Source organism: Musca domestica, unplaced genomic scaffold, assembly GCF_030504385.1.
Source record: "Musca domestica strain aabys unplaced genomic scaffold, Musca_domestica.polishedcontigs.V.1.1 17, whole genome shotgun sequence".
NCBI lineage: Eukaryota > Metazoa > Arthropoda > Insecta > Diptera > Muscidae > Musca > Musca domestica.
Genome location: NW_026712230.1, coordinates 9046616 through 9072477, shown reverse-complemented (window position 1 = coordinate 9072477; position 25862 = coordinate 9046616). Strand labels below are relative to the sequence as shown.

The following is a 25862-nucleotide window of genomic DNA, read 5'->3' as shown; positions in this document are numbered from 1 at the left end:
ATTGCATTTATCTTTTGAAAAAAAATTCTATATGGGAAATGGGTTTTGTGTTACAATTCTTTTTTTTTTTTTTTTTTTTTTTGGTGAAAAAAGTTGGGTGAAGAACGCAAATACCCATGTGTACACATGCATGTGTCAAGAATGATTGTCCAAAAATGTTTTGAAATACTTGGAAAAGACCAGATAGAATAGCCCACACATAGAAGCTCCTTAAGGCAATTTAATATAATTTGTTATTTTCCATTTTCCTTTTTTCTTTGCTAACTTTGACGAAATGTGAAGGGTGAAAAGAGAAGAAGAAATATTGTCCTTTTTTATGTAATTTTACAGAAAAATTTAGAAGATTTTCAAATTATTAGGAAATTGTGAAAAAGTTTCCCTTTTGTTATTCAACATTTGTTGACTTGCAGAATAAAATTGATACGGAATGTAAAGTTTGAAACGAAAGAAATCTTTAATTGAAACCACTCCCCAAAATTGTTCGCTGGCAATAGTCATGTTACAGTTAGATATTAGTTATATGTTTAAGGACATACTGACGGGACTTCGTGGATTCTATAAAAACTTTTTCTAGGATTTTCTGATGAAAAAATATGAATTTTTTTAATGATTTTTTTCAAGTATCCTCTTAAAGAAAATCGATAATTGAAAAAAAATTTAAGGGACTGTTGAATAAAAATCTCGGATTATTTTAAAGTTTTTTTTTCTGACCGCATAGACACCTGACCGAAATTACGAATATTTTATAAATTTTTTTGCAAGCATCTGCTAACTGAAAATTATTAAAGATATTTTTTTAAGGATCTGCTGTGCAATAATCGGCCCTTTGACAATTTTGTTGGCAATTTAGAAGAATTTCAAATCATCAGGTAAGTGAACCAAAGTTTGAATATTATATTCAAATTTTGTATTGCAGGAGACAGAAACTTTAGGTTTTTAATATTTGTTTAGGCATCTACATACTGAACATCTGGGGTATTTTTAGAAGATATTTTGGAAGTATTTTCAAGAACCCGTAACATGTAAAAAACGTGGTTTTTTAATGATCTTTTTCTAAGATCTTCAGGACGAATGTCGTGGTTTATATAAAAATATTTGAAGAATGTGCTGTTCGAAAAGTTTTTATTTTTTAAAGTATCAAGAATCTGCAACATTGAGGATTTGGTAGGTAATTTTTTAAGTATCTTCTGAACGAACATTTTAAATTCTTCAGAAATTTTGAGGGATCTTCTTACCAAACATCATGGACTTTTAAGGATTTCCCGACCGAAGTTGTAAAATTTGTAAAGATATTTTTTAAATTTGCAAAATAAATTGGTTTGGATAAAAAAATTCTTTGATTGAGACCATTTTTATATAGATCTGTATATTTTTTAACAACTTCTTTGAAGAATATACTGAGCGAAAATCTTTTTTTTAATTTTCAGGGATCAGAGATTTTTTTCGGGTTTTGTCTTCTGACCGAACATTGGCGATTTTTTCCGAAGCTTTTTCAAGAATTTGCTGCTAGAATCTTTAAAACATGCATTGTAGATTTCAAAGTTTTTTTTGAGGGTTTTGCCTACCGGTAATCTACTTTTTATACCCTGCAACACTTTCTGAATCGTTTTATGCATGTCAGTCTGTCTGTCCTCCCTTCTGTCCATGTATTTTTGTGAACATATCAGCCCAAATAATATGCACTCCACAATAATAATATTTGGTATCGCATATAAAATACACTTCAGAAATGCCTTTGTTAAGTTCTTTTGAGATCGAATCAGATTTGGACATAGCTCCCATATATATCTTTATCCGATATCGGGTTTTTTTGTGCACCAAATGGCTAGTATCAGCCCAAATGAACTGAATCTAGGCAATTCCGACTGAATTCATACATGAAATAATTACTTTAAATTTGGTGAAAATCGGTTGATTTGGATGTATCTGTCGATGATGTATTCCAATTCTCCGATTTATTTTTGTTTGTGCACCTTATGCATTATATCTGACCATATAGAATCGTTTTTGAAACATGTCAACAAATTCAGCTCAAAATTAAGTTTATTAAATTGGGCGAATATTCATTCAATTCATTCGGTGGCGCGTGCTGTTGGAATGAGTCGTGTTAGAACGTCCGAGGTCTGCGGCCAAAATGTTTGCGTGCCCAAGGCTTTAATACACCCTCCACAATATTTTCGCGATAATATTCGGGACTTATTCTGATGCCACGGTCGATTAATACGAGGGGAGAACGACCATCGGTTGTTATGGCGGCCCACACCATTTTCGGCGCTTGAGTTCTGGTGGCCAACCGAAGGTGCACATTTTCTGCTGACCTCTTTGGCAAGTAAACACGATCATTCTGTTTGTTTACAAACTGCTCTACAACGAATGTTTTCTCATCGGAGAAAACCAAATTCGGGAGTTCACCACTTTCGGCCAAGCGAAACAACTCTTTAGCTCTTTTGAGTCTATTTTCCCTCTGTTGCGGTGTAAGTTCTTGCACTTTTTGGAATTTCAATAGCTTTACCTCGAGCTCATTTGTCAATGTTTGCTGATATGTTCAGCTCACGAGTTTCGATCAAGTCGCTTCTTTACTTTTCGAACCATTTCTGCTGATGTTGCTGTTTTCTTCCGTCCACTTCCTTGACGTCGGGCTACGCTACCAATATCACGGCACCCGTATCACGAGCGATGGCACGAGACACAAAAGATTTATTCAAATTTAAGAACTGGACTACTCCAACGATAGCCACTTGTGGTTTTATAGTCATATATAAAGAAATCGCACTATCTCGCTTGAATTTCATCACGAATAACTTTTTTTTCTGGAAAACTCTCACCAAAATGCTTTTTTACGCTTGTAAACAATATAATAAGCTGCAGCTGGAATAATTTTAATAGCTGTCGAACAAGTTTCTTTGAAATGACAGCAGTCAGAAGTTGATTGCCGTTTTTTCATCGCACTCTATATATTCAACCGATTTCACGTTTATTAGGCACCAAATGTGTGCCCACAATTGGGAGGATTTTTACACATTGCTCTTATTTCACATTTTATAAGAGTTATAATTATTCCAAAATTTGACCACTTGCGGGGAAGGTGCCATTTGCGCACCAGATCATGTAGATCTTGCTTTAGTAGAAATATTAATACGTATGAAATTTTAAGATAATTGGATTGATGGCGTGGGCCGATATCGCTCATCTTAGCACCTGACCTAATACTGATAAAAATACTCAATTTGTAAAGTTTGTTCTATGATGTAAAATATTTTATGTAAAAATTTAGAGATGTTCTGGGGAAGGTACCAGAATGAGTGGACTGATATTCGTGTAAAGATACCTAGGGTCTAAATCCGCTATATCGATCATTTTAGTCGCATCAAATGAAATGTACTTTTTGTAGCCATATGGTTGAGGAAATACATTCTCAACGAATTGGTTAAGTGACTGTATCCTATACCCTAACCATAATGACTAATTGGCCCGAACTTGGAAAAGTCATGGGCCGAACAATATACTGCGTAAAACAATTTTATACTTATTTCACATTCGTTACTATTTCCAATTAACAAACATCAAAAATATATTAGCTACAATAGAAACAAATGAGTCCAATTTAAAAGCTCTAATTCGTTTACAATTATTCCCAAATAAAAATTTGTATCCAAATAAGCCAATTACAGTTCATACAGCTCCACTAAAAATCCAATTAAATTCTTGACCTCTCTCTACCTCCCTCCTCCTCGTCTCTTTCTCCAAAAGCGCAGCATCCCATCTACGGTCCATTTCGGTCACTTCCTTTTAAGACCATAAATGGCACTCTTACGAGGCAATTTGTTTATGAAAGAACTTTCATAATTATATTAAATGCGTTTAACTACAGTTCCTTTATAGCGTCGGCTACGTAGTTGCATGTAAATTTATGAAGGGGAGTAATTAGGGAGATATATTATGCTTAATTTAAATACAAAATATCCCATTAAAAATATCTACTTGTTTTTTTTCTGAGATGTGTGTGCATAGCAGAAAATGTGTGTGTGTATCAATTTTTATGTGGACATAATGTTAATTTATTGTTATTATAATGTTCTTCAATAAAACTGGACATTAAAAGAGAGAGAGAGAGAGAGAGAGAGAGAGAGTGGGGAAAAGTCAGAAATAAAATAAATTGTAATATCAACGATGTATTGTAATGTAAAATGTAGAATACTAGGGTGGATATTTTGTCAAAAAGAATTTTTGGTATGGATTCCAATCTCCAAAAAGATTAATATTATTAAATTCTTAAAATTAATTGTTGTTTTTTTTTTAAATTTACCATTGATGGAATTTTTATAAAAATTTATTTTTTAGAAAAAATTCCAAATGAAAATGTATATCGCCAGCTACGATATTGAACCAGTAAAGAAAAGTCAAAAGTCGGGTTGGTCGACTATATATATATATATATATATATATATATATATATATATATATATATATATATATATAATATATATATATATATATATCCCATTTGTGCAAATATTACAATAAAAAGTAAATCGGACGAAGTTATATATGAGAGATATATATATATTTAGCAAATTTATTTCTGAGCTGTATTTCATATATTTTTCCAAATATTATTGTTAAATTTGGCATTTATATTCAGGCCTAATTTGGTTGTATGTAAAAAATTCCATACTATTCGGGCTGATATTACACGTTTGGTGCACAATAAAAGGGAAGGTATATATGGGAGCTATATCTAAATTTTGACCGTGTTCATGGGAAAAGCGCTACAAGCGCAGCACTAATGTTCGCCCTCGAAGGCAATTCCCATGTACGTCGTCTCTCCCTTTTTTCTATACTGGCAATGCCATATCACTGGTTCTGCTTTGATCAATATTTTCCTGCTCTCTTGCTCTCGGAGTAAGAACAAGGGTTCGATGAGAAGAAGAAGAATCATCATCTTCTATTAGTTTTCGAAGTTTTTTATCGTTGTCGTTTTTTTGCCTTTGACCAAGAAGGTCGTTAAAATAAAATTGTGCCCAGAATTGTGCAAAACAATAAAAGTGAAGTAAAAATTATTGTGCGTTTTACTGTAAAGCAACGATCGACACAGTGGTAGCAGACCGTATTGAGAAATAATTTGTTGAGGCTGCAAAGGAACCCTTGCCCAAGTAGGAGCATTTACCCGAGCCAGAAGTGCAGGTAACCAGTCGATCAGGGAAATTGACTCCGTGGTGACCGACTGTAGCAAAGTTGTCCCGTCAACATCTGGTCCTTCTCAACCGGCAATTTGGAAAAAATAATAAAAGTAAGTACCGGCAATTTTTTGAGAAAAAAAAAAAAAAATTGGAATTGTGGTGAAGAGCGAAAACTGGATCTATTGTCGTGGTCCCGTTACATAACCTTGCTAAAAATATTCAAGGGTAGCTAAGGTTATTGACTCATTTGGTACCGTTGGAATATTTTTGGAGCCTTGCCGCTGCCTTACTCTTTGGCCCTTGATTGTGTTGTTGTTTGTAACAGCACTTTGTTTATTTCTTTGCCTGCCTTCTTGTGGACTATACAGCATTGTTGGTGTACTTTTTTGTGGCTCGCTGTTTGTGTGCTTGCCGTTTGCCTGTAAATCTACATAATAGGCAAAATTTCTTCGCCTGTCATAACATACAAAGCAGTGTTGTTGTGCATTGGTGGCGCGCTGTCCGTACGTTAGACGCACTGGCATTGTTTATGTTGTTGGTGGCTCGCTGCTTGTGCGTTGGTGGTTCAGCACTTGTGCGTTGGTTGCTATGCAGTGTTGCTGTTGCGCCGTTGCTGTTTATGATTTGGTGGCTCGCAGCTTGTGCGCTGGTGGCTCTGCATAGTTGTTGCATTGTCTCTATCTAATTTGGTTGGGCTCTATTGGTGTTTTTGTCATTGGCGGCTGCCCTGACTCATATTCATTTGCATTGATTTTGATTGCTAGTGTATGAAGAACTATATTTTCTCGAAGGAGATAAGACGAAGCAAACAATAAGTGGAAAGAGTAACATTGACTCTTTGGTTATCCACCTTATTAGAAGAAAACAAAAAAATTATTGCTACATACACAGTGGTGTGTAACGGCGTAAAATAGTGAAGGTAAAGTTTGGAATTACTTTACACAATAAAAGAAGAGCAATTTTGTTGTTAGTGGATTTTGCCCTTTTGTATATTCGACTCTGTGGGTCAGAGGCATCTATTTGTAATATAGGGACTTGCTCAAAAAAAAAAAAAAAAAAAAAGAAAAAAAAAATAAAATCTCTAATTGAGAAAACATTGACAATTCATTGTTGGAATGAACATTATGTGGACTGTTTGTTGGCACACCATTAAATAATTTGCTCGTTTAAAACTTTACAAGAAGTACAAATTAAAGTTTTTAAATCTTACTCAATTATTGGGGAATAGATATAGTGGAGCAATCGTTCTCAATTTATGATTGATAAATGCTGAAGTTTTATCGTCGGTCTGTAAAATAACTTGCTCGTTTGGAGACTTACGGAAGACGTTACAAACATTCAAAACTCAAGGGTACGGTTGTTGAGTGCTCTTGTCTGCTGAGATTGGACGTTTTATTGTGAACTTTTTGGAGCAAATTGTTCGGAAATTAGAATAGAAACCTTCCTCTGGAGGAGCAGTGGACATTTCCCCATCAATAATTTTTCGAGATTATCGCCTTCGAATTTTTTGCTAGATCGAAAATTTTAAGCTTGCTCGATGAAAATGGCAAGTCTAGAAGACTTTTGAATAAATGTGAGGAAATTATTTCTTTTGAAGAAAATTTAAAGGAGACTGATTCCTCAGGGTTCAACGATTCTGCAATTGATGTTGAAAAATCAGAGCTTCACAGTTTGTGGACAGAATGGAGGGAAACCCTGAAAGCTTGTACCTCTGACCCGGAGAGCTATAAGAAAAATAAGGAGACCATAAAAACTAATAAAAAACTTGCTCATCAGAGTTACGTTAGGTGCATTAACATCTTGGGGAATGGAAGGAAAAAATAAAGGTTGTACCAATTGCTCAAAACCAAAAAGTGTCTGCCTCAATTTCAGTCCCGCCGTGTGACACGGAGGTTTTTCATGGGGACTATGTGTCATGGCCCAGTTTTCGCGATTTGTTCACGGCCATTTATATCAATAATAAAAAACTTAGCTCTGTCGAGAAACTTTACCATTTGTTCCAAAAAACAAGTGGAGAGGCAAGAGAAATAAATCGCCATATTCCGTTGACAGCCGAAGGTTTCTCTATTGCTTGGGACAATTTGAGGAACCAATATGAAAATAAGAGAATTCTAGTAAATACTCAGCTGCGGAATTTATTTAATCTTGCTCATTGTGGGCAAGAATCGGCATGTGGCCTAAAGAAACTGCAACGAGACGTTACTAATTGCATAGCGGTCCTTGAGTTATATAAAATTGATGTGAAGTCATGGGACCCTATATTTGTCTATCTGTGCTCTACGAAAATGCCGAAACTTACTCTTTCTCTATGGGAGCAGTCTTTGCATAATAAGACAGAAATGCCTCACTGGGATGACTTGAATAAATTTCTCACGGAGAGATTTAAAGCATTGGAAAGTGTGTCAGATATAACTTGTTCGAATGGGGTACAAGTAGGACAAGGTTCTCGCCCAAAGCACAATCAATATGAAAAATTGAGACAGTTTAGAGTCCACCATACCAAAGTGAATGAGAATAAATGCAATTTGTGTAATGGCACTCACCCCTTGAAATCTTGTCCGAAATTCCTAAATATGGACTTCAGAAATAGATTAAATGTCATTAAAAGGGAAAATCGTTGCATTAATTGTATGGCATTGGGCCATCGAGTGGTGGACTGCCGGTCTCAGGGTTGCTCTAAATGTAAATCAAAGCATCATAGTCTTCTTCATAAGAATACAATTACTCAAGGTAATGATGCAAACTCAACCAACACCTCAGATTTGTCTCAAATGTTGAATGTGAGTCCAAATATATCTTCGGGTCCAACAACTCTATCTAATCCTCGGGCCTTCCATACCTCTGTCTCAAATAGAACAATGCTTGCCACAGCATGGGTAAACATTTTAAGGAATGGAATTCCATACAAAGTTCGTGCGCTAATAGACCCTTGCTCGGATGACTCTTTTATTTCCTCTCGGTTGCAAAAAATGCTAAAGTTACCAACAAGCCTTGTCTCTGCCGAAATTTCTGGTTTAGGCGGTCAACATCTAACGAAATGCTCGAAAATAGCATCTATTAGAATTGGTTCGGTGAAAAATATTTCTTTCACGCTAGACTTGGAGGCCTTCGTGGTCCCAGAAATAACGGGAAATATACCCACACAGCCTTTGGATAAGATTCGTATGGACGAATTACCGGATCTAGATTTTGCGGATCCAACGTTTTATCGAGGTGGCCAAGTAGATGTATTGCTCGGTGGAAACATTTACCCAATTATCTTGCTCAGTGGAGTTAGGAAAAATATCTTTGGCTCACTTTTAGCTCAAGAGACCGTGTTTGGGTGGGTATTGACTGGCCCAGCAACCAATTTGCTCTATCCGACTTCAATGAGTGTTTCATATTGCACTAGAGTGTCAGTGCAAGACCAGCTAGCTAGGTTCTGGGAAATTGAAGAGGTTCCCAAGGTTTCAACTACCTCGATAGAGGAACAGAAGTGCGAGGAAATTTTTCGATGTACGACTTCCAGAGGCTCTGATGGAAGATATACCGTGAACTTGCCCTTTAAAGACGATCCTCCTTTTTCTTTTGCATCAAAGTCCAGCCGATACGTTGCTCTTACTCAATATTTGCGGAATGAGACGTCGTTACTGAGAAATCCAAAACGAAAATCGGATTATGATGAGGTGATTTTAGAATATTTGTCTCTGGGACATATGGAGAAGATAGAACACTTTGTAAACTACGAGGACTGTTTTTATTTGCCTCATCATGGCGTTTTTAAGCCTGAGAGCGTGACTACGAAGCTGAGGGTAGTCTTTAACGCTTCATGTGCCTCGGTTAATGGCAAAAGCTTAAATGATGTGTTGTATGTTGGACCTTCCCTTCAAAAAGACATTATCTCTCTGGTATTAAATTGGCGCTTATACAAATATGTATTTAATGCAGACATTTCTAAGATGTATCGTCAAATTTTGATCAATCCATCACATGCTAAGTACCAGCGTATTCTGTTCAGAACTTGCCCAGACGAAGAAGTTTCTGATTACCAATTGAAGACGGTAACATTTGGTGTCAATTGCGCCCCATACTTGGCTCTTAGAACTCTTTTAAAATTGGCGGATGACGAAGAGTATCGTTTTCCAATTGGCTCAAAAATTCTAAGAAATAATATGTATGTCGATGATGCTTTGGTAGGCGTTCATACTGTTTCTCAGGGGTTGAAAGCGAAGGAAGAATTGATAGGAATTCTTGAATCAGGTGGATTTGAGCTTCGAAAGTGGACGTCCAATTCCAAAGAAATTCTGAAGGGTCTGGCTCGTGAAAAACTTTTAAATGAAGAATTTCTGGAGCTCGGCGACAAAAGCTCTGCAAAGACGTTGGGTATTCGGTGGAACGCCTCGGTAGATAGTTTCTACTTTGTTATGGACAAAATTCCAGAAAGAAATTCGTATTCTAAGAGGCAAGTGTTGTCCATTATCGCAAAGATTTTTGATCCTTTGGGTTGGCTTTCCCCAATTATAATAACTGCGAAGATTCTCATGCAGCAATTATGGCTCGATGATGTTGGATGGGATGACCCCCTAAAGCCACATACCTTATTAAGCTGGAAGAACTTTGTCTCAACTTCCGTGGGAATTGAAGAAATTAGAATACCAAGGTGGGTAAATTACTCTGCTGACTGCAATGTTCAATTACACGGGTTCAGTGATTCGTCGGAGTCGGCTTATGCAGCAGCGTTGTATTTGAGAGTTGAAGTGGGACATAATATTTTTTCGAATTTGCTCGTTGCGAAATCTAAAGTTGCCCCTTTGAAGAAGATGTCGCTACCTCGATTAGAGCTCTGTGGCGCCTTGCTGCTTGCGGAGTTAGTAGATTCAGTTTTGCCTCAATTGGATATTCAAAAGACATCTTTGTTTGCTTGGTCAGACTCGACTATTGTACTAGCTTGGCTCAAGAAACCATCATACTCTTGGACAACGTTTGTCGCAAATAGAGTTTCTATTATCCAGGAGAAAATAGGAAGTGACTGGCATCATGTTCCTACGGATGAAAATCCGGCAGATCTGGCAACCCGGGGGCGGACTCCTTTAGAAATAAAGGAGAGTGGTCTGTGGTGGCATGGACCATCCTGGCTCAAATCGCCCGAAAATAGATGGCCGTCTGGTGTGGTGATATCTGAAACAATATTGGAGGCTAAACCTATAAAAGTTCATTTTGCTCGATCTGCCGTGGAGGAAGATATATTAGAACGATTTTCTTGTCTATCCACAGCAACTCATGTTGTAGGGTACATAATTCGCTTTTTCAACCGAACGCACGGGAAAGCCAAGAAGACAACGTGTTTTGATACCGTAAGGTTGTCAGCGGATGAAATTAGTTTTGCCCGACGCCGTTTGATGTCTGTGTCACAGAGAATCCATTTCCCCTCGGAATATGATTGCCTCCTTAAAAATCAGAAGATTGAGTCTGGGAGCCCTCTTTTGTCACTAAACCCTTTTCTCGACAAAGACAGCCTTATTCGAGCCAACGGAAGGTTGAGTTCTGCCCTTTCAATATCGTACGATGAAAGGTATCCAATTATTCTGGCCCATAAGAGCAGATTCGCTGCACTGTACGTTGACTTTGTTCATCGTCTTACCAACCATGGTGGTATTCAGCTAACTCTGGCTACTACACGCCTCGAATGCTGGATCATAAGAGGCCGGAACCTGGTGAAAACTCGTTACCGAAATTGTACGAAGTGCGTTCTGGCTCAAAAGAAACGACAAACACAGCTAATGGCTGCCCTTCCTCCAGAACGGACTACAATATCCCGACCATTTTCCACATCTGGGGTAGATTTCGCTGGCCCGGTGGAAATTAAGAATTTTAGTGGTAGAGGCTGCCGCATTTCGAAAGGTTACATTTGTCTGTTTGTTTGCTTCGCCACCAAGGCGATCCATTTGGAACCGGTCAGCGACCTTTCAACCCCGGCGTTTATCGCCGCTCTTGCTCGATTCGTTGCCCGGCGTGGTTGTCCCCGTCATATATACTCGGACAATGGTAAGAATTTCGTGGGTGCTGATCGCGAAATACGATCCAACCTCATGAAGATTATATCAGAAACCAGAGACGATTCTGTTACTCGATACGGGTTTCAGAAGTTAGAATGGCACTTTAATCCTGCCGCAGCTCCACATATGGGTGGCCTGTGGGAGGCAGGGGTTAAAAGTTGCAAAATGCACCTGAAGAAAATCTCAGGGCAGATACGACATACATTCGAGGAGCTCTCCACTATACTCGCCCGCATAGAAGCGTGCCTTAACTCTAGACCACTTACTTCCTTAACCGATGGCATAGATGACCCTAGCGCCCTTACTCCCGGGCACTTCCTCATCGGCGGTCCTTTGTTGTCTCTTGCTGAGCCCGACGAAGTCGAAAATAAAACGTCCTTGTTGAACCGTTGGAGACGTATAAAGTTGATTTCTCAAGAATTTTGTAGGCGCTGGAAAATGGAGTATCTCAAGGAGCTCCATAAACGCACTAAGTGGAAAGTGGCTCAAAACGATCTACAACTTGATGATATTGTGGTGCTACATTCTGACTCACTTGCTCCAAATGAGTGGCGCATGGGTCGCGTGGTAAAATTACACTTTGGACAGGACAATAGGGTTCGAGTGGTGGACTTGAAAACCCTGAACGGCGTGATAACGCGTCCTGTACACAATTAGTACTCCTTCCTCGTCCCGAATAAACTATGCTCTATAGACCAGCTTACGTTGTCACACTTAATGATGTCTTACTCTATGAAAATACGTTTACCCATTTTATTGTCGCCTAACCATGCCTTACACTTTCTTACAGATGAGTTACAATGATGCCTTTAAGTGCCCACTTTGTCACACTCGGCACTCTTTCCGACACTGTCGCAGCTTTCTTCAGGCGACGCCTTCAGCGAAGGACGCCATTGTGCGCAAGTATCAAGGCTGCGTAAATTGTCTTGGCCTGGGTCATCGCGTTATTACTTGCCCTTGGAACGAAGGCTGTCGGGTATGCAATTTGGCCCATCACACCTGGTTGCACCCTCTTGATGTTAACCGGGAGGTTTGGTTGCGTATGACCGCCGAAGTCATGATGCATCTCCCGGGACTGGATGAAACACCAAGGAAAGTTCGTGTCCTTATCGACCCTCTTTACGATGAAAGCTCACTCGAACTGGGCTCTCCCAGCAATTTTGTGATGTACCCGAGCCCTGCCACTGTTGTGCTGACATCGACAAACAACAATGTTCGGACGTACACCGCCAAACTTAACGTCGAGCTTGAGTCCGAGTTGTTATCGCCACGTCACGCCGTCGATTTGCAGTGCGTAAAAAAAGTTTACCCAAAGAAGGCGATAGCGGATCCCCATTTTGAAACACCGGGAAAGTATAATGTGGTCTTGGGAAAATCAGCATCTAACGGAATTTTCTTGGGCCTACCCATCATTGAACCAGGCATGCCGTACGCTCAAAACACCATCTTTGGCTGGACCTTTTTCGGCGACGTTGCCCGGAAGAAGTAACTGTTTCCCAACAATTCCTACTTACCCGATGAAAGTTATCAGTATTTGTTACGATACCATGAAGACTGAAGACCGTGGAGCTGGTTCCTTATTTTTATTAATTTTTAATTTGTTTAGTTTTTTCTAATTTTCTAACGTTTTATATAATGTCAAAATTAATTTCATAGTATACTTTAGTTGGGACCTTGTCCCAAGGGGGGGAAGATGTTCATGGGAAAAGCGCTACAAGCGCAGCACTAATGTTCGCCCTCGAAGGCAATTCCCATGTACGTCGTCTCTCCCTTTTTTCTATACTGGCAATGCCATATCACTGGTTCTGCTTTGATCAATATTTTCCTGCTCTCTTGCTCTCGGAGTAAGAACAAGGGTTCGATGAGAAGAAGAAGAATCATCATCTTCTATTAGTTTTCGAAGTTTTTTATCGTTGTCGTTTTTTTGCCTTTGACCAAGAAGGTCGTTAAAATAAAATTGTGCCCAGAATTGTGCAAAACAATAAAAGTGAAGTAAAAATTATTGTGCGTTTTACTGTAAAGCAACGATCGACACAGTGGTAGCAGACCGTATTGAGAAATAATTTGTTGAGGCTGCAAAGGAACCCTTGCCCAAGTAGGAGCATTTACCCGAGCCAGAAGTGCAGGTAACCAGTCGATCAGGGAAATTGACTCCGTGGTGACCGACTGTAGCAAAGTTGTCCCGTCAACAGACCGATTATCTCCAGTTTCAATAGGGTTCGTCCTTGATTTGTGCAAAATTTCCTCTGGATAGGGCAATAAATGCGAACTGTACTCTGTTTACAAAAATACATGGACAAACGGACGGATTCTATGCAAATCATCAAAAGGAACTATGGGTCTATCTCCTTTCCTTTTGCCTGTTGAAAACAAATGCACAAAGACATTATACCCTGACCACCTTGTGGTGTAGAGTATAAAAAATATATATCGGAGCCGAGTTGCACAAAATGGAGATGTACCTCCCGTAAACCACTCCATTTAGGCTGATATTAGCCATTACTTGCACAATAAACCTTTAATCGGATTAAGGATATACATGGGCGCTGTATCCGATTCTTAGCCGTTTTTTATAAAATTTGACAAAGGTATTCCGAGCTTTATAAGATATCTGGTACCAAATATCATTATTGTCGAATGCATATTACGAATGTGAGGAAATTAAATCCAAATCGGAAGAAGCATGTATATGGGAACTATAGCTATATCTGAACTGATTTCCCCTAAATTTGCTGTACTTGCTTCTAGACTGAATTCGGTCGGATGTACGAAAATTCAGGACTTTTAACAGATCTTGGCCATTTGGTGCACAATTCTTGGCCATTTGGCGCACATATCCACATCTGAACCGATCTTAATAAAATTTGGGAGGGACTTAAGGGACTTAAACACCAAATCGGAAGAAAATATATATGAAAACTATAACTATATCTGAACCGATTTTCTCCGAATTCGATGTACTTGTTTCTAAACTGAATTCAGTCGGATGTACCAAAATTCAGGTCATTTGGACGTATATTGGACGTTTGGTGCACAATTAACCCAAAATCGTTTGAAGATATAATAGAGTTATACCTAAGGCTGATCCGATTATCACCAATTTCGATAGGGTTCGTCCTTGGGCCAAACAAATATTTTTTGCATAATTTCATTTCAATCGGAAAATAAATGCGACCTGCAGTTTCTTCACAAGAATACATAGACGGACGGACTGACATGCATAAATCGACTCAGAAAGTGGTGTATGGTATAAAAATCATTAATAAAGAACTTCCTTGCTAAAATAAATATGTTTAAATAGGCCAAACAAAAAATATCCTGCTTAGATGTTAATCAAAATTCAAAAATAATTGATCACGGATCACCCTAATATCGGCACCATTCTCCAATTATAATTGAGATTTAAGCATGACATTTTGGGTAGTTCTTTAGCCATAAATTACAAATGTGTCAATAAAATGCTTGCATATAATAAAAATAAAAGGAAATTTATTTATCTCCACAAAAAGAAAACAAAGGGCTGGCAGGGATGAAAATCCCATTACTTTGGGGGCACATTTCGATGCCCTTATTTTTCTTGTTCCAACATGGTCAAAACACAAAGAAGGTCATTACATCGACCATTGGTCACACAATGATCAATTGTGTAATGGGAAATTGTTTCTTTTATAGGAATTGCGTATCCCTGTTTTAGCAACAACACTTGAACCAAGGGACACACACGTTTGGTGCACAATAAAAGGGAAGGTATATATGGGAGCTATATCTAAATTTTGACCGATTATCTCCAGTTTCAATAGGGTTCGTCCTTGATTTGTGCAAAATTTCCTCTGGATAGGGCAATAAATGCGAACTGTACTCTGTTTACAAAAATACATGGACAAACGGACGGATTCTATGCAAATCATCAAAAGGAACTATGGGTCTATCTCCTTTCCTTTTGCCTGTTGAAAACAAATGCACAAAGACATTATACCCTGACCACCTTGTGGTGTAGAGTATAAAAAATATATATCGGAGCCGAGTTGCACAAAATGGAGATGTACCTCCCGTAAACCACTCCATTTAGGCTGATATTAGCCATTACTTGCACAATAAACCTTTAATCGGATTAAGGATATACATGGGCGCTGTATCCGATTCTTAGCCGTTTTTTTATAAAATTTGACAAAGGTATTCCGAGCTTTATAAGATATCTGGTACCAAATATCATTATTGTCGAATGCATATTACGAATGTGAGGAAATTAAATCCAAATCGGAAGAAGCATGTATATGGGAACTATAGCTATATCTGAACTGATTTCCCCTAAATTTGCTGTACTTGCTTCTAGACTGAATTCGGTCGGATGTACGAAAATTCAGGACTTTTTAACAGATCTTGGCCATTTGGTGCACAATTCTTGGCCATTTGGCGCACATATCCACATCTGAACCGATCTTAATAAAATTTGGGAGGGACTTAAGGGACTTAAACACCAAATCGGAAGAAAATATATATGAAAACTATAACTATATCTGAACCGATTTTCTCCGAATTCGATGTACTTGTTTCTAAACTGAATTCAGTCGGATGTACCAAAATTCAGGTCATTTGGACGTATATTGGACGTTTGGTGCACAATTAACCCAAAATCGTTTGAAGATATAATAGAGTTATACCTAAGGCTGATCCGATTATCACCAATTTCGATAGGGTTCGTCCTTGGGCCAAACAAATATTTTTTGCATAATTTCATTTCAATCGGAAAATAAATGCGACCTGCAGTTTCTTCACAAGAATACATAGACGGACGGACTGACATGCATAAATCGACTCAGAAAGTGGTGTATGGTATAAAAATCATTAATAAAGAACTTCCTTGCTAAAATAAATATGTTTAAATAGGCCAAACAAAAAATATCCTGCTTAGATGTTAATCAAAATTCAAAAATAATTGATCACGGATCACCCTAATATCGGCACCATTCTCCAATTATAATTGAGATTTAAGCATGACATTTTGGGTAGTTCTTTAGCCATAAATTACAAATGTGTCAATAAAATGCTTGCATATAATAAAAATAAAAGGAAATTTATTTATCTCCACAAAAAGAAAACAAAGGGCTGGCAGGGATGAAAATCCCATTACTTTGGGGGCACATTTCGATGCCCTTATTTTTCTTGTTCCAACATGGTCAAAACACAAAGAAGGTCATTAAATCGACCATTGGTCACACAATGATCAATTGTGTAATGGGAAATTGTTTCTTTTATAGGAATTGCGTATCCCTGTTTTAGCAACAACACTTGAACCAAGGGACACACACATACACATTCTCAAGTACCATTTTCTCACAAATTTTTGAAATTCAGCAAATTTTTGCTGCCGAAAATATTTTAAATATTCTTTACAAATTATTTTGTTATGTTGGTCATTTGAATAAATTGACTTTGTGTTAGTTTCTATCTCCATACATTTGTCTGTGTGTTTGTACAAATTTGTGCCGTTTTTATATTCCTCGGCCAGAATTTAATGATACCCCAATTGGTCATAGCAAATTAAATGTCTTTAGGCCGTTGGCCATTTATTGTTGGTGGTTGACCACAGATATTGTGCATAACTAACGATAGATAAGAGAGCATTCCATTTTCAGTTGGATGTGCTTGTGGTTTGAAAACTGTATAGCCTTTTTGGGGGTCATTCTATAACATTTGCCAAAAAAAAGAGAAACGAAAACTAATTCAATTTTAAGGCACTTTAAGCAGAAACTTTATTTTTCATTAAAAAAATTTCTATTTCTCTTTTGTGATTACAGCTAACAGATGCAGAGAGGCCCAGAGGGAAAGAACAATAGTCAGGCGGGGCCTATCCTAGACCACTATGCACATTTAGCAGGGATTATTATTGAATGCGTATTACGTTTTAGAGCGGTTAAACTTTGAAATCGTATGGAACTAATATATAGGGACTATTATACATTAATTTGCATCGATTTCTGTAAATTTGATGAAGGTACCAAATATCGTAGCTGTATAGTGAATATTATGACTTGAAGTTGTCTTCAATAAAAAATAGTTTTAAACATATATAAAGGAGCCACAAACATTTATATATTGATTGAGTTAAAATTTATCAGTCTTTACTCCAGACGAAACTTGAACGTATAGTCCAAAATTAAATCTTATAAGACAAACTTAGTACGGCAGGGTTATTATATACATCAAATTATGAGATGAAAATAAATAGGACCTGCATTTAACTTTGAACTGATTTCCACAAAGTTTGGCAAAGGTTTTTAGGCTGTACCTGATATCTTGTACCGAATATCCAATGTTGACTATTACGGCTTTGTGGGGCTTAAATTTCAAGTCGGATTAACTTTATATATTGCAGCGAGAGCTATAACTGAGTCGAACTCTATTTTATATTTATATATTATACATGTGATGCGTGAAAGCGGACAACAGACCACTCCTTTTGGTAGCTCTCCCAACATGTCGTAATTTTGAATATATACAACTTTTATAATAAGCGAAAAAACATCCTATTCTATATGATTTTCACACCTCCCAATATTTTTATTAATACAAGGTTTGGTCGCTCTACTCCCTCTGGTGCCTCCCCCCACAAAGCTGTTAAAATTTTTAATGAAAATACATAGGATGCCAAATAAGCACAAAGAGTCACAATTTTCGATATTTATACAGGATGAGATGAAAAACTGCAACCAATTTCAGACTGCTGTCATTTCTAATCCACTTGTTCTACAGCTGTTAAAAGTATTTCAGTGACAGCTCATTATATTGTTTACAAGCGTACAGAAGCATTTTGGTGAGAGTTTTCCAGAAAAAAAGTTATTCGTGATGAAATTCAAGCGAGATAGTGTGATTTCTTTATATTTGGCTGGTAAACCACAAGTGGCTATCGTTACAGCACTCCAGCATTTAAATGTGAATAAATCTTTTGTGTCTCGTACCATCGCTCGTGATACTGGTAGCATAGCCCGACGACGAGGAAGTGGACTGAAGAAAACAGCAACATCAGCAGAAATGGTTCGAAACGTAAAGAACCGACTTGATCGAAAAATGGTTCGTGAGCCGAATATGTCGCAATATTCCATTCGGCAAATATTGAAAAATGATCTTGGGGTAAAGCCAATGTAATTCCAAAAAGTGCAAGAACTTACACCACAACAGAAAGAAAATAGACTCAAAAGAGCTAAAGAGTTGCTCCGCTTGGCCGAAAGTGGTGAACTGTCGAATATGGTTTTCTCCGATGGGAAAATATTCGTTGTCCAGCAGTTGATAAACAAAAAAATGATCGTATTTTCTTGACAAAGATGTCAGCTGAAATGTGCACTTTCGGCTGGCCACCAGAACTCAAGCGCCGGCCATGATGACGGTGTGGGCCGCCATAACAGCCGATGGTCGCTCTCCCCTCGTATTAATCGACCGTGGCATCAGAATAAATGCCGAATATTATCGCGAAAATATTCTGGAGGGAGTATTAAAGCCTTGGGCACGCAAACATTTTGTCCGCAGACCTTGGACATTCTAACAGGAATCAGCACCATCGCACTCAGCACGCGCCACCCAAGAATGGTTGTAAAATGAGGTTCCCCGCTTCATTTCCAGCGCACAATGGTCACCAAAATCGCCAGATACCAATCCGTAGGACTATTGTGTCTGGAGTATTTTGGAAAGCAAGGTTGGCACTAATCGACACCATCGATAACCTCAAGCAAGCGCTTCGCCGGGAATGGGCAAAAATACCACAAAGCAATATTTGGGCAGCGTGTGACGGATTCATTAGCCGTAATTCGTGCCAAAGGTGACCAATTCGAACAAATCTAAACTTATTTTAAAATTTGATGCTATTTCCGACATTTTTTGCTTTCATTCAATAAAATTAAAAAAAAAAAAATGTCAAAATTATGGGATTTGAATTTGTTGCAGTTTTTATCCCATTTCAAATGTAATTTAAAACAGTCTGTGAAATGTGCAAAGACTTTCGAGAATTATTGAATAAAGAATTGTACGACTCGTAATCTAAACAAAATAATATAAATGAGGAGTCGAAATTTCTTCCTGTACGTCTTGTTAATTTTATGTGTTTTTTTTTTTTTTTTTGCAGAAATGGGGTACATACATAAGAGCCAAGCCGATCAGACAGGAACTCGCACTGATGCCGTTATACCGAGGAAAGTATGGACTGCAAGAAACTGATAACCATAACAAACACCACTGTCAATTATAGAGGCTCGGACAGGGCCGATGGAGCCAGTACGTCAAATTCGTACGTGTGGACCTCAAATGAAGATTGCTTTCGATCCAGGCGTCTCTTGTGTCGATACAAAACTCAAATATATTTTCGCGTTTGTTGGCTTTTAGATGTCTAAAGTGTGGCAGCTTGTTAAATAATATGTAATGTGCCGTATAAATCGGTATCTTCTAATACAACAAGCAGATATTATTAGAAGTTGAGAGATTTTAACGACTTTGTGTATTACAAAAAAAAAAAAAAAAAAAAAAAAAAAAAAACAATTATTACTTAAACACCTCCAAGCCAAAATATAGTAAAAAGTTGCAAAAATGTTAAACCAAGTAACAATCACGTTCTACGATCGTTTTCCTTTGGCCAGTATTACCAATGATTATTTCTTATAATAGTCATTTCATTTATTAAAATACGCTCTTAAAACCATATCACTCATCTTCCCCTATCCTTTGGCAACTAAAACTTCTTTCAACTCATTAATTCGCACATCAAAATTTCCTCGAATAAAAAAGAAACAAAAACTCCATTAGACAAATTAATTCAAAACATTGCAGCACCTTGACAGTGTCACGAACAGTCTGTGGCATATTATTCAAGCTTAAATGTCAAAGCTTTGAAAGTCAAACTGTTGGACTGACAAACAACTTCCATCACTTCTTTATGGTCAATGTTTCTATCGATGAAATATCAAGTCTGCTTTGCATCGTCTCTGTACTTGTGTTGAGCGTTGTTATTTATCGCACGCTCCGTTTATAGTGAGTGCGTGTATTGTTGGTTTCATTGTTTTCAATATTGCATGAGCAGCGAGCGAGCGAGCGAACAAATGACTGAGTGTCCTTTTGGACACGTGTGTGTGTTTGTGAACGCTAAGAAAAATAAATTAATGTTTTAACAAAAAGTAACAAATAATCCATGTCAGAGAGTGTAAATAAACGATGGTATGCGACAATGACGATGATGGCGACGAAGACGACGACGACGACGACAACGACAACGACAACATGCAGAGTTGTAGTAGCATTTTTTCTTAGCCATGCTAACTCGTGTGACCATACAAACACATACATATGTATGTACATCAAAGCGTTGGTCAAGATAAATTAATGTCCTTTACTCTCAAGTAAACACTTGCTGACAAACAAATGCACACAATTTATGTGCATGCATACATACATATGTACATACGTATGTGTGCAAGAATCTCTGAGTACAATACCAAGTAGCTTATGTTCGTGTAATTAAACCAACATGGACGTACACATACGTATTACAATGTAACCTTTGTTTGTGCATATGTGTACGTATCAAGAACATTTGCTGTAGAAGGGAAGTAAGCTATTCCCTAGACGTTCACCATCTGCAGACAGTATTGCCGTTTTCAGATTTTCCGACCAACATTGTTTAATGCTTCAACTATAAAAAATTCTATCTAAGAAGGGTTTTATTAAAAAAAAAACTTGTTATTAAGGACCAATATTTTGTTACGGCGAAAAATCATCATGTGTTAACGACATTATTTAACTTTCGTTCATTCGTAAATTGATTTTCCACTGGTTTTCTCTTAAGATTAATTTTGATTTATAATAAACAAGTAAGCAAAGGCTACAGTCGAGCGGGGCCGACCGCTACAACACCGACCCTACAACACTATAATAAACGATACAGTTTATATAGGCGAGATACTCGAAAGAATTCCACAAGATATTGTGACAAATAATAAAAGAAAACCATCAGGTTCCGTTCTCTAATTTTCGAATAATAGCAACTTAAACTAATTTGCTCATTTCCAATTTATTGGTAGATGTTGCACTGAAATGGTCTTCCTAGATCTGGAACCAATATTTTCCAAAGACCTATAATCTCTCAGAAGTGGCAAAAGATTAACATTTATTATTGGTTTTTGACTGAAACGCATCAATATGAGATACAGACATTTGACTATATTCTTCAACGAAATCAGCGTTAACGAAATAGTCAGAAGTGCGTCTTTCCTGTATTTGTGAATTCTCCAAAAAGTCACTGGAATGGACATTTTCGTATTTTGTCTACAAAAGTTGGCAAACTATTTCACATATTGAATATTTTTGGATGGCCATCCAAAACTGCTTGGCTTTTTCAATGCCCAGTAACCCCCATTCAAATGTGCGTGAGGATCGGGCAATAATTACGACCTGCTGACAATTTTGCAGTTTTTTGGTCCATTCAACCCCTAAATATATGGCGATCATCTCCAAAAAGAGTAGGCTTCTATTCTGACCCTCATCTTATCTCCATGCTAAATTTCGTAAGGGTCGGGCCATAAATGCGATCTATATATGATATCCTGATATCCTAACTACTTAGTTTTGTAAGCTGTAGAAATATTACCAAATGTTTAATTCAAAATGAAAATATGCCAAAAATATGACAAAATTGAAAAAATATGAGAAAATTTTACAAAATCAATATTTTCATCTTTAGAGAGATATTTTTATGCTATTTTTTTAGACGTTTTTTCTTTCCTGCCAAGAGGCCATTCTGAATTAATGAGAACTGTCGAAATCAGTTCAGCCTTTCTCGACATATGAGAGATTTTTCAAGCATATAAACATATATATCGCAAATATTTTGACATATATCCGTTTTGTTGGATGTTAACATCAATATAAAGATCAGAAGAAACCTTGTCATGGCTTTGTGATTTCGCCGGGATTTAAAATATTCGCGGTTTAATGAAAAATTTTGAATTTTTTCAACACAAAAGATATGATCTATTTTACCCGCTAAATATTATCCGATGACCACCCAAATTGGTAGGCTTCTCCCCCGCCCTAAACTCTTGCTACATGCGAAATTCCGCGTCGATTGGTCTATAATTGCGACCTGTATAGCTACTGCAAAATCCGACATTTTTTCAGTATTTGGTCCATTTCAACCCCTAAACATTTGGCGATCATCTCCAAAAATAGAAAATAGGCTTCTATTCTGACCCTAACCCCACCTTCGTGCAAAATTTCGTAAGGATCGGGCCATAATTGCGACCTGTAGAGTGATTACAAACTAACATGGACAGACGGACAGACGGACGGACGGATATACATAGCTAGATCGACTCAGCTCGGCGAGCTAGGAAGATCCATATATACTTTCCTATATGGGAAACCAATATTTCGAGGTGTTACATAATTTTTGGGCCAATCAAACTTATAATACCCCCAACACATAGTGTTGTGGGGTATAAAAATCAAGGTTAAGATAGTGGCTCCCATTTGATTCTCTACAGCAAATTCGTTTTAGTTGCCCGTGAAACTCACTTTTTATAATTAATGCCTGTGTGTTCTCTATGAATATTCTGTTAATATTTCATTATGCCTCTCGAAACGAGTATCCAATTTTGACAAAACTTTGCACCTAACATTTTGGTCAAACTTAAATCAATTTCGAAGATGGTATCACTTCTGGTATCACTGCAATATTAAAAGTTAAGAAAATTGCAAAAGTTAAATATCTCACAGAAAGCTTTTTCGGTGACTGGCCACTTCCTAATATTTTCAACAGGCCTAGATAGGTTTATATGTGGGCAACAGCGGTCCATTCGTACCTCCCACAAAAAATTTAAATTTTGAATACACCTAACTCTTATAAAATGTATATGGGAAAGATGGCCAGTATTTGTCTATAACAAAAATTCGAAATATTAAACAACTTAAATAGTTTTTATCATCGAAATCTTTATATCAAATATTGGTCATGTGCAAATATCGGCTGCATCGACGCACACAACCCAATTGGTTGAAATTTTGAATAATCATAGAATTCAAAAACAGGATTCCTTGATTCCTGGCTTCTCTTCAAACGATGCACATTCTAATGTATCACTCCTTGTGGGATCTTTCCGGAAAAAGTCGACATTTTGAAGAAGAAAAATAATAATTTTAGAAATCTCAAATAAGTATCCGATCCAAACCTTCGCAAACGGGCTGATGATATCTTCTTGAAAAGAAATTACATTTGGTTGCCTGTGAATGCCCTCGAAGAAGATATGAGTTAATTTTAAGCTCGTCCATAGGAAATCTTTTTTGTTCGTATATAAAAAATTTCTTGCGGTGGCACATGAAGACTACATTAAATGTTCTGCAGAAATGTGCTATGGGTAGTTTATAAAGATAACTAGGATAACTTCAAATCCTCACTTTCGTGGGCCATAAGACTACTCTTTGGTCGCCTATAACAAAATATCTATAAATCCCGAGTGGCATATTCGACTTGGTTTTGGTCTTCTGTAAAGTTTTCTCTATGACCTCTTATGAAGACTCAGTTTTCATCTTCTACTTGGTCGGCCTACAAATACTCCGTGCAAAAGCTCCTCTTGTTCGTCTATGAGAATTGTATTGTGGAAGTCCAAACAAAAAGTCTTTAAGGCCTATAAATAACTTTTTATACCCTACACCTTAAGGTGGTCGGGGTATTATGTCTTTGTGCATTTGTTTGCAACAGGCAAAAGGAAAAGATATAGACCCCACATTTCCTTTTGATGATATGCATAGAATCACATTTTGATTCGATTTATGCATGTACGTCCGTCTGTCCATGTATTTTTGTAAACAAAGTAAAGTTCGCATTTATTGCCATATCCAGATAAAATTTTGCACAAATCGTTTGTTTAGCCCAAGGACGAACCCTATTGAAATTGGAGATAATCGGTAAAAATTTAGATATAGGTCCCATATATATCTTCGTCCGATTTTCCTTTTATTGTGCACCACACGTGTAATATCAGTCCGAATAGTATGGAATTTTGCACGTACGATCAGATTGAACCTGGAAATAAGTATGCCAAATTTGATCGAAATCGGCTCAGATATAACTATAGCTCCCACATATATTGTTCATCCGATTTGTTATTTTTGTCCTCCACAGCCGTAATATGCACTCCGTAACAACAATATTTGGGGAAATACAGCTCAGAAATACATTTGCTAAATTTTATTGAGATCGGTTCAGATTTGGATATAGCTCCCATATATAACTTCGTCCAATTTATCTTTAATTGTGCACCAAACGTCTATTATTTGCCCAAATGGGATGAAATTTGGCACTTATGACTTACGAATTGAGTCCAGAAACTAGTATGTCAAATTTGGTGAATATATACTGTCTCTTTTATCGTCGAAAAAGATGTCTGTAAGGACTCACTATTGGTCATCTCAGTAGGCCTTTAATTTGGTAGTCTAATCAATGGATATTTCCGTTTGGTCGTATTTAAGGACTACACCACATAAGTGGTGTATGGAGACTGTTTGGTCGTTTTAAAGGACATTTTTTGTACTTAACCTATAAAGACCCTGCTAATGTCAATTTTAAGATTATATTTTTACTGATCTTAGCCCAATTTTTAATATGTCTAATATGACTCTTTCTAGTCGTCCATAATGAGTCAATTTCGGTTGTTTATATGGATTGCTTTTTGGTATTATATAAAGGCTACACACGACTTATATACACTAGTTTATAATCTTCTTTTAAGACTATATTCTGTCGCCGCTTAAACTCTACAACGACTTTCTTTATTTAGACTTTCTTTCGAAAAATGTATTTGAGCTACCTCTAAATGTCCTCAAATTTTATAATTCCTATTCTCTTAAAAATCTTGTATCAAAAAATGACAGTGGCAACTCTATTTACAGTAGTGTTTTTTTTTCAGTGCTCTTTACAATGTGTTTTTTGCTGTTGTTTCGATTTTATATGGTCCCATCATTGTCGTCGCCTTTTGAAGGTAAATGAACTTTGACGTTTAGCGTTTTTTTTTTTTTTTTTTTTTTTTTTGGTTTGTTGATGTGCCCTCTTTGGTCTTTGTATTGACGTTGTACTTGCTTGGCTGTTGCCATTGTTGTAACACTTGCCGTGGCTTTTATGGCACGTTTTTTCGCTCTTGTGTTTTCTTTGACATGTTTCTATTGTGTTTCTTTTTTGTTTATTTACACTGTTTTTGCTTTGCTTTCACGACTATAGTTTTTGCAGAAGCATGAATGGTTCTAGTCATCTTTGTTTAGAGAGTGTAAGTTCAGACGCATTTAATCGTCCAATAGTTTATGAGGCGAATAAAGGACAGGCTAACTTGGGAGGGTTGGGACTAGAAGGATATTAAAAAAATGTGTTTCAAAATTGCTCAGTAATATAACAATTAGTTATTAGTAAATGCTCGGGAGTTTTCCATTTAAGCTGTATTTTCGAATGAAAACATTTTCTATATAAATGTAACTTGTCTGAAATCAATTTTAAGAAATAAATTTATTTCAATTTTAAAAAATATTTTTTACAAAATTATTTACAATTCTTGATGTAAATCTATTGAGTCTTGTTACTCATTATATCTAAGATTTTAAATTGACACAATACATATGTAAG

At 37.0% G+C, this 25862-nt stretch overlaps 1 protein-coding gene across 1 annotated transcript; it reads left to right on the top strand.

Moving 5' to 3' along the window:
* The first annotated feature begins 4758 nt into the window (after positions 1 to 4758).
* Positions 4759 to 13397, top strand: LOC131801620 (uncharacterized). Its single transcript, XM_059120458.1, has 2 exons — positions 4759 to 5290; positions 12006 to 13397. The coding sequence occupies exon 2, from the start codon at positions 12006 to 12008 to the stop codon at positions 12702 to 12704; it is 699 nt and encodes a 232-aa protein (XP_058976441.1). The 5' UTR covers positions 4759 to 5290; the 3' UTR covers positions 12705 to 13397.
* The last annotated feature ends 12465 nt before the right edge of the window (positions 13398 to 25862 follow it).